Source organism: Sinocyclocheilus anshuiensis, unplaced genomic scaffold, assembly GCF_001515605.1.
Source record: "Sinocyclocheilus anshuiensis isolate Anshui unplaced genomic scaffold, SAMN03320099.WGS_v1.1 scaffold78, whole genome shotgun sequence".
In the NCBI taxonomy this organism is placed as follows: Eukaryota; Metazoa; Chordata; class Actinopteri; order Cypriniformes; family Cyprinidae; genus Sinocyclocheilus; species Sinocyclocheilus anshuiensis.
In genome coordinates this window covers 3,123,597-3,133,991 of record NW_015544250.1, presented here as the reverse complement: position 1 = coordinate 3,133,991, position 10,395 = coordinate 3,123,597, and the positions used below count along the sequence as shown (strand labels likewise).

General features: G+C 39.9%; 1 protein-coding gene across 2 annotated transcripts; it reads right to left on the bottom strand.

Annotated features, from left to right (window-relative positions):
• Positions 1 to 300: 300 nt before the first annotated feature.
• LOC107697953 (Krueppel-like factor 15) lies at positions 301 to 9,691 on the bottom strand. Of its 2 annotated transcripts, none has more exons than XM_016498844.1 (3): positions 9,390 to 9,691; positions 6,081 to 7,289; positions 301 to 2,596 (listed from the first exon to the last, which is right to left on the bottom strand). In XM_016498844.1, the coding sequence occupies exons 2-3, from the start codon at positions 7,213 to 7,215 to the stop codon at positions 2,403 to 2,405; spliced, it is 1,329 nt and encodes a 442-aa protein (XP_016354330.1). In that variant the 5' UTR covers positions 7,216 to 7,289; positions 9,390 to 9,691; the 3' UTR covers positions 301 to 2,402. The 2 variants fall into 2 exon arrangements, with proteins under 2 accessions (XP_016354330.1, XP_016354329.1); XM_016498843.1 differs by having other exon boundaries at positions 6,038 to 7,289; positions 9,390 to 9,686.
• Positions 9,692 to 10,395: the final 704 nt, after the last annotated feature.

The window sequence follows — 10,395 nt, the reverse complement described above, 5'->3', positions numbered from 1 at the left end:
GGTATGAGACCATCAGTCATTCCAAGGCAATACGAATACATGAGCGACACACTGCAAGCGCAACTATTTAATTCAATTACTCTACAAGACTCACTGGTGCAGTTCAGACTGGAAATAGAAAACCTTGCATTAATACAGTGCATAACTACGTTTTTGCATTCGCATAAAATCAATGTAGCTAGAAGCTTTTGCATTCACATCCTAAGCTATTCCATAAAACATTTTAGCACCTGTAAAAAAATACAAACAAGACAACACAAAAACAAGTTCTTATTTTCAATTTATTTGTAAATGCATCTGATGTATATCAAGAAAAATATATAATATTTATATATATATATATTTATATATTGAATTGTTATTATGTACATTGGTTTACATTTTACAGGGGACATTTATACAATCAAAGACGTGAGCCACGTCAGTAGAAGAATATCCGGTACTCTCTGATCCAACGACATTTTGTACAAAGTCTGTGCATACAGTATACATACATTCAACGTTGGCCATAAGCACCAGTTTCACCAAGAATTTCATGTAGACGGCAAGGAATGCAACGCTAACAGTACGCAACCTCTGCCTGGGTGTCTGTGTTACTTGTGATGTATTTTTAATAACTTTTAAATGAGTGGGGCTATAAAAGAACCAATCACGCATGGCTACCTCTTTCAGAGAGCAACAAAAACATGTCTGGAGAGATATTGATCCTCCATGGCACTGGTTTGTATGTTAAACAGGCACAAACAGCTGCAAAACATCCATATACTGTATGCAGACAGATGTGTTTCCTTCATTCCTACAGGACTCATCTGGTCTGCGAGCGGTCTGAGTGGTTCTGGTTTCTTCTCGTTCTGCAATATCTGATCTGAGATCGGATTTCCTGACCACAACAGTTGCTAAATATTATAAGCAGAGCAGCAAAACGATACCATAATAATTTCTACGCGTTCCTCCAAACCACAGTCAACTCATAGAGCAAGTAGAGAACCAGAAGAGATGAGTTCCTGTCATCACACTAAATGTGTGTTTATATATGTGAATGCATCTATAGGTGCCGGCGGCTGTTGTGCCTGTTGGGGCAGTACAAAGAGCAATGAGTTGCTTCATCACCTGAGGCACTCTGGGTAACGTTGTAGTTGTTTCCATTTGGGCTTTTGTTTAGGCAAAAACAGACTGCATAGAACAGATTGCATTGTCAAGCTTGTTCCAAAGCTCTCCTCAAAATCCAATCCAATTATACAACCCGGTATAATTTTGTTAAATATTAGCATTAACTATCAGCACCCCACTGGATATTACACGCATTCTTTAGCGAACACATAGTCAGCATGCCCTATCAGTAGTCAAGCTGTGTTCATGACTACAGTTCCCATGAAGAATGTCCTCTTTGAACTCCAGATGCGTCTCAGACTATATTTCCCAAGCAGGAGGATTTGACCTGCAAGCGTCCCCTGTACAGGAGTTCGCATTTGAGACCAGTTAGTTAGCACCTTGTAATTCCAGTTTCTGTCATTCAAGCTTGTCTCGCAGAGACATTTTGGCAGATAGTCCCAGGTCAAAAGGACTGTTTGAGGCAGGTTAGAACAGGTTTGATCGTCTGTATTGACCTAGCTTAGCTATCAGCTTACTGACTTGTATCGTCGGATTTCTCAGATATGAAATGTGTTGCATTGCTGTCGAAAATATCTTCTAACCGCAAACACTTAACCACAGATGCCTTGGCCCCAGCTGCAAACATTTAGATTAGAGAAAGGCCCAGAAGGTATCTTGTTTTCATTTTTTATGATGAAAGCAACCAATGGCAAAAAATGAATGAATAAAGGTTTTGTATTATCAGCTAAAACATCAAGAAAAAATGTAATACTGATCAGAAGGCCCATTCACATAAGTCAAATGTGCTTGTTTTGACTTCCGTTGATTCACTCTATGGTCTGTCCGAGAGGCGTTTCAGTTTGCTAGCATACAACTGAAAGTCAAGAGGAAAAGCCTCTATGTTTGCCAATAGCTTATAATGGCACAGTCCTACCAATGATCAGTAGTTTTTTTTGGTTTAGAGGAGCTAAACACGTTACGTTGACAAAAAGAAGCGACTTTACCGTGATTTTGAACAAGGAATGTTGATGACTGGCAGATACATCAACAATTCATACCTCAAAGTACAACAAAAAAAATGCTTTGAACATTACGTTGCAAAAAAAGACAATTGTTCTCGAAAGATAGAAAACAATCATGAACGCCACAAAAATACAATCTACGAAGCTTGCAACATCTGTGAGGCCGACGCGTCAAGTAACAGTTTCAGAACAAACTCTTCTTCAGTTCATCCGAGCCTCACATAATAAATTATCACAGTACCACAAATGAATCTGTCTTTCTCTCTTTCTTCTGTTTGTTCATTCTTTCTATCTGGCGGGAGGTTGTGTGGGGTCAGTGTGCAGTGCGTGCTGTCCTGCTGCTTCGTGGAAAGCGATGGACTTTGATGTGTTTGGACAGGTGATCGCTGCGGGCAAATTTCTTCTCGCAGACGGGGCACTGGTAGGGCTTAACTCCAGAGTGAGACCGGCGATGCCGTGACAGCTCGTCCGACCGGGAGAATCTGCAAGAAGAATCCAGAGATAAAGCCAGATATCAATGGTTGTGCACTCTTTTTTTTTTACTGTAAAGCTGCTTTGGAACAATAAGCATTGTGGAAAACGCACTACTTGGCTTTTTGGTTTCGTTGGCATTTTGTTTTATGACTGTGTCTAAAAAAAGCAGAGAGCCTAAATGCTTCAGTTACAGTTGTCTTGCTTGCTCCTCATCTTGCTCTTTGTAATCATTCATCTAGGTATACCAACTTATTCCAGCTCTGAAACAACTGTCCCTTACTTTTCAACACCATTCTGCTGTTACGCCACTGTTTATTGATCCTGTGAATATCCCTTCATGTTTTTCCTAGTTAAATATCTTATTTCATAAAGAAATACAAAAATGGAAGAAAAAAGTGTGATAAACTACATTTATCATTGACTTAAAGAAAACACGCAGTGCCTAAATGAGTCAATCATTGGATAAACATAATGGAAATACATAATAGCGAGCAAAACTGATCATAAATCAAAGCCTATTTGGACAAGACAGCTCATTATTCACATTAATAAACCCTACTGCACGTCTTTTTGTTCCCTTATGTTTGGGATTTTGTAAGAACAACTGTCACTGTGAAATCGGACAAAAGGTGAAAACAGTGCAAGAGTTACTGAGTAACAAAATGAAAAGCACTGAATCAGTGACAGTGAAATCTCTTTCACAGGCTTCGAGGCGAATACTCTGACACAGAGCGCATGCAACGTCAAATAAAACTCAAACAATTGCTCAGGGTCTTCACTACTGAGCAGCAAATGGTTTGAGCTTGAAGCAGATCTAATGAGCAACTATATTTAACCCGGCGCTTAACCCAGTGCTCAAGTTCCAAAAGAAGATTTGCTCCACATTCATGGCTGTTAATGTTTTCTGAAAGCAACCAGCAGAACAAAGACCTAGGAGAAGGAAAACTCACAGCTTGTTTTTAGAAAATATGGAAGCATTTTCCTTAACTCAATTTGCAGTTCTCTCTAACTGCCACATACCCTGCACATAAAGTAATAGAGAGACTCTTGGGAAATTAGTTATATTATATCTCTGGTGTACAGATAACTGTCAGCTTTACACCTTTATACTACCAGTAGACATCTTACTCAATAATACGCATCTGAAGATAGTGTGCACTTCTGTTTGAAATGAGAAAACTGAGAGAACAAAGTCTTGCTCAACCCCATGCCACGGTTTCATATGAAGCCATAGGCGAGGTAGTATCTGTTTCTAATGTCCTGGGAACGTGTATAGTATTTGCAAGGCTATAAAAACCAGTTTCTCTCTCTCTCTCTCTCGTGCTTGGCTTTTCTTCCACTTTTACAAAAAGCCTAGACAGGAACAGTACAGTTGTAGCTATGCTAACAGTAATGCGCTAACTTTGTGCTGAATTTTTAAAATTCTCATTTTATAATCAAAAGAGAAGATATCACCATGTTAGGTAATGTAGCATATGCTTACTCTGATGCTAATTAAACCATCATGTTTTTTTGACTGACAAAGTATCTCATGTTCTGAAATACCACATGTATGGTATGCGAGCAAGTTTTTGAATATGTTGGGATGGGATGGACTAATTGTTGCCCTGTGGGAGAGGATGGGACGGGGTGCCCCTCCTTGTTTGATGTTAGAGCTCACAAACAGAGCTGTTCTAGCACGCTCTAGAGCACATGCTATTAACTTCTATTCAAATGCGCACATTTTTGCATTTTGGTCGAAGAGTTATTCCTTTGCAACCAACTATAAGTATGCACTCAGCTTGATTCCACCTTGCAAATCTGTATTTTCCATTTCAAAACAAGACGAGTAAAACAATTTGGTTCACTCTCCTACACTCACATTGATACTGCAAACTGTATCAGTTCAAATAAAGCTTTTCATGCAGGTTTTGTCCTCTACTAACCTTTGTGTGCAAGTTATACAAAATATGTACTTCCTGGTTTGTTTCCAGGTGCATGGGCTTCTATGGGGAATAGCAAAGCACAGGACATGTGTGCAAGGACGCTATCATCTAGATGCCAAGCCAACTAGTGTGTTTTCTAGTCAAGTACCATGTTTAAAGCTGTTGTGTGTGCTTTTAGGTCTAAGAAATTTCCAATATAAGTGTGAGTATGGTTTTGTGTGTTTGTGTCACTTGGACAATTTTATTTGCGGAGTACCAAAGGAATGCTAAAAATGCTGGCAAAGCATTGCCGCAGCCAATGGGGCATTCTTCTATTGCTTTCTTCCCTACATCCATTTCCTGACAGTGTTCCGGAGACCTCAATCAGACTTACAGACTGCTGAAGATCAGTCACTGCCAACTGCTATCCAGAAGCAAGTTTAACCAAGGTCACTGATAACAACAGACCTCTCGAAACAGTAAGTCTTATCATACTTGACTAGAGGTCTCTTTCTTGGCAGCACTAAGCTGCCATTCTGATTTTTTTTTTTACAAAAATTAGGCACTCTTTGAGGGTCGTACATGAAACTAAATAGCTAAATCTGGGATACTACTACAACCAAGTGCTTGAAGAATGTAATTACTCACAGTTTATAACTAATGCAATCAATTCAAGATTACACTTGAACACCCCCAAGCATGCAAAATACAAGAACCAAACTCTTTTCTGTCTAAGACTACCACTTGAAGCTTTATCTATACTGTCAATCCTGACCTCACTACAACTGCTGGTGCACTTTAAACAGTATCCAGGCCTTGTTCAGAGAGCTTGAAGCTGGACATAGACTAAGAGTAAACAAATGAAGCAGTGAATAGGGCAAAGTCTGCCTCTTCAAATAGTTTATCTAATCTCCCAACAGCAGAGATAACACAAAACAAGACCCAAAATCTAAGGACAAATTGTGAATGAAATTGTATAGCTGCAATACAAAGTCTGATCAGTTCTTGTGAATCGGTTAATGTAATTCAGGGGTGTCCAATCCTGCTCCTGGAGGGCCACTATTATGCAGAATTTAGATCAAATCCTAATTGAACACACCTGAACCAGCTAATTAAGGTCTTCAGGAAAACATAGAAACCATTCAAGTGTGCTGGGTCTGGAGGGGTTGGAGCTAAATTCTGCAGGACACTGGCCCTCTAGGAGCTGGCTTAGAAACCCTTAATGTAATTGGTTCTTGACAACTAACATTACATTATACATTAACATTAAAAACTTACAAAATGTCTCAAAAGCAAGGAATATAGTGACAGGCTACCATATCTTTAGATTTGGCTAGTCCACATACTAGAGCTCTATCTAGTCTCTGTCTGAAGTCCATTCATGGATGGTCAACAAAGATAATGATGTACCACACTGATTTTGCAATAATTACAACTTACTGGAGTGAAAGCTCTTCGTACACAAGCAGACCTTGACAGCTAACCTCTGCTTGACAGCTAACCTAACCTTCTGTACAGCTAACTGTACAGAACAAAAACACTCACCTCCAGCCACAGCCAGGCCAAGTGCAGGCAAATGGTTTCTCACCCGTGTGTCTCCTCAGGTGCGCCTTTAGGTGACTGCTCTTGGTGTACATCTTGGCACAGCCAGGGAAAGAACACTTGTGCATTTTAATAAGATCAGCTACCGAACTCTTCTGGAATTTGTGAGCCCCAGCTACAAGCCCTGTTCCCTGGCCATCAATGGTTCCATTCTCCCCTACACCTAAGGGCTTAGCGGCAATGGGAACTGGGGCAATACGGACAAACTTGGAGGAAGAGCTGTTAAGGCTGGCCGGTGGGGTCACCTGAGGAACCAGGGCGAAGGTTTGACCCTGGATGTTGACAAGGAGCTGGGTTATTTTGATGTCTGAGGCAGGTTGAGGTGTTGGTGTCGAGGGGGCAGTTTTAGGGCTCAATTCCTGTTTCACTTGAATGGGCTGGAGCTGTAGGATCACGGGCATGCTAGGACTTTCCACCATCCCTACCTTCCCAGAAGAGTCCTCCTTTTTCAACATGTTTTGAGGATTTGTGGAGGCCCCTACTGCGGATTGTACATTTTTAGGATCAGAGTTGGCATCAACTTTGTCACTTGAGACAGGCACTGTTTGGTCTAAGTTTTGAGCCCAAGGTTCTGATGCAGGTCCTTGGATGCTTTCACAGGTCACTAGACCCTCTCCAGCTTCCTCTTTCAAGGCCACCACTTCCATGTTCTCCTCCAGGAACTCCTCGATCTCCTCCAGAGTGGGCTGAAACAGTAGCCCCGCATGGTCCTCCAAATCTCCAGGGAAAACAGGGAACTCAAAGCACTCCTCTTTGGTGGTGCGGTCCCGTCGTGACTCCCAAGCCAGACCCATGGGAAGAACAGGAGGGACCATGGGAGACACCATGGTTGAGGAGGGCGAGCTTTGGCTCACAGTTAGGGACTGAGAGTGAAGGAAGTCAAGGAGGCCATCTTGACTTTCTCCACTTGAGTTACTCCCACAACTAGAGCCCAACACCTGAGACTCGGGGCTGGAACAGGAACGTTGGCTAGATGAGTCACTCAGGTTATCCTCTGAGAATGGTGATGGAAGCATATGGTACACCCCCTCGTCTGTCACCATATCCGATGGGTTGTGGGCTGGCAGCAAATAAATGTAAGAAAAGAAAGTCTCTTCATCAAGCAACAAGTGATCCACCATTCCTGGCTACTGCCTGTTCAAAGTGCGGCGACCACTTGTACAGTTCCCTGCTACGAATGATTCAGGTTTTCAGTCTATAAAAGCAAGAAACAAATTTAGGATTAGCAATAATTTGACATTTCATAGATGCATAAAATTCAAAGTGATTTGCAGTATAAAAGTTTTAATGTCTGTCCAACTGAAGCAACCTTGGGACCAGACTTTTGATGAAGATCTTAGTCAGTACAATCATTTATGTAATGTTAATCAGACTCCAATTAGCACTGGCAGTTTTACACACACTCCAAAAGACAGAGGTGATGTGAAATGTGCATTGAATCCTTTAAATATTCAATGACTTTTCTAAAAAAAAAAAAAAAAAAAGCTGTAGTCAGATTATTACTATGCATGTAAACAAACTCGATGCTAGGCCGAATTATATTATATAGTTCATTGACTGTTCATTTTCCACTCCTCAAGAACATTTTAGACCCAAGATACAGCTAAAGGCTAAGCTATTATCAACTCCTGCCTTGTGGATGTGTGAGACACTGGAAACAATTTACTGTAATAGCTGTATACGTCAACGTTAAAATAAGGATGTGAACATGTTGCTCCCTCACTACAAGTTTTGCTATAAACTAATCATTTAGACAAGATAGCACTGTGCGCACACAACGAGTCTCAGATTATTGTGTTTGATTGGAAACAGATGATTATTGTAAACCAAGACTCTTGGCAAAGGAGCACATAAAATGACGTTGTTATGTGTGGGACAACTCACCATTTAATCAATAAACTGTGTTCAATACCTTAATGTTTTCTCCTTTTTTGGTCTGTGTTGTACTTGATACATAAAAATATGTTTGGCTTTCTCTCTCTTTCCTTTGTGTTTTTCTTGTTAGCATGAAAGACTAACTGTAGTGCTGCTATCTGCATATCAACCATAAGACATTCAAGAAGGCAACATTGTTCATTTCTGGGAATCTGACCACCAAAGCCTAACTTCAATTCTGCAGATAGTAATTTCATTATAGCATTCCTTGGCCCATGCACTGAAAATAAAAGAAAAAAAGAATCTGTAGCTACAGCAATGTAATAACCAGTCCAACAGAGACTTTACACATACTGTCATAATAAGAAGTAGAATAAGAGGACTGGGGCTAGTTGTTACACTTTTGACTCTAGTGAATACTTTTGTACAGACACAAACTTTAAAGTCTTGGCCACACACACACAAAGGTGTAATAAAAAGATACAGCTAATTAAACATATATTGAGCTGTTGAGCCAATAGTGTGGCATGTTGTCACACTATATGGAGTAGACAAATGTAAATGGTCATTGTTATTGAGTGACAACTACACCCAATCTTTGTCTACGAAAAAATAAAAGTCTATCATATCCTTAAAACATACACTAGAGTTCTAAGTCTATAGAACTGTCATTAGGCTTGCTCACGGTTGGCTTAAGTAGTTCATTAGTCAGTACTGGAAACTGCTGTTTAATCGCGGCGGTGATTCTAGCGCCCCCTGTCTGCTGCCGAATGACCGATAATAACCCTGACATCTACAGGCAGTGTCAACACCCACGTGTCCACTGCAAACTCAGGAGACATTGTTTTTTCAAATACCCTTAGACACCTTGAAATCAGTTTAAATATCCCTTTAATTACATCACATTACACTTTTCAGAACTTTTTCTTCATCGTTTATTAAAAGTCAAAGTGGTGGAAATATGCAGTGAACGAACTCCAGACAGTTTTTAACTAAACATTTAAGTTTTTATTTTTTTATGTGAAGACTGATAAAAAAGTAAGATAACATTACTGAAAATTTGCTCTATTATTATCACTGAAATAAATTATAAAACATATTTTTAAAATAAGTTTAAAATATGCAACACTTTATGTGCATGCTTTGTGCAATAAACTATAATTGAATAAAGCTTTGATATATTTTGTTTACCCAGCCTCGTTTACCCACTAAAGCTTTTGATCTTTCTCTCTCGTTATATATTTAAACTGTATAAACAAACAGTTAATCCAGGCTATTCTACTTTTTTATTTATTTTTATTATTATTATTCTGCATTATGTGCCTCACGTTTCGATGCAGCACATAGTTGCACGCAGTTTCCGCGCATGCCACGCGACTACTCGACGCGCTAAAGAAAGCATAAAAACAAGCAAACTTACCTCTTTAAATCACTCGCATTAATCCTTTGTGTTTAAAGTTCGAGTACGATTCGTTTCTCTTTGCTGAAGAATGCTTCATTCGCCGTTAAATGTGCCCTTGAGACATGAAGCGTCTCCTAGCAGATCATGCTCTCGTCTCTGTAGTATTACGCTGCTGTCACACGATCTTGTCTTGTGGGCTTTAAGAGTATATTTGGGGAAGGCTGCTGAAGGCTCGTCTGCTCCACACGCTGGGATTGGTGGAGCCGTCGATGTGGCAGGCCTCTTGCCTTTTGTCGACAAACTCCACAGTTGCTTCTGTCAACTGAGCGACGGAGGGAACTTCAACTCTTGCAGCGGTGCTTTAATATCAGCGCATCTGGCAAAGAAAACTGATTTAGACTGCAGAAAATGAGATCAACGTGCAAATGTTGTCATTAATGGGAAGACCATTAATGAAGTGGATCTTTTATTTTACATTTTAATATCAGCACTATAATACGATAAACTCATCTCAAATGGTGTTGTGAGATTACATTGAAAAGATTACTGCTGGCAATTTAATATGGGATTAAAGTATGCTACTGACCTCATAAAGACAAACTGCATACCACACATTTTGATGTTATAACATGTTAATGACTGTCCTATTCATGCCTTTTCATTGAAAATAAGCTATGAGGTTCCAAAAATATCCCTGTGCCTTGGCTTAACTTTTAACCAATCTAACTTAAAGGTATAGGAGGGAAGGAAGGAAGACTCTGAACCACTTTATTTAAAAAAAAAATTTTTGCAGCCTTTCCAAGGTGTGCCCAAAGATCATGACAGAACAAAACAAGGCATGAACATTTAAGTCAAACAAGTCCATTCAGTACAAAAAGTAATGATAATGGGCACTCAAGAAGAGAAATAAAGCATTAAGCATGGAGAAATTAAGCATTACATCAGTTGCTCACCAATGGATCCTCTGCAGTGAATGGGTGCCGTCAGAATGAGAGTCCAAACAGCTGATAAAAACATCACTTGG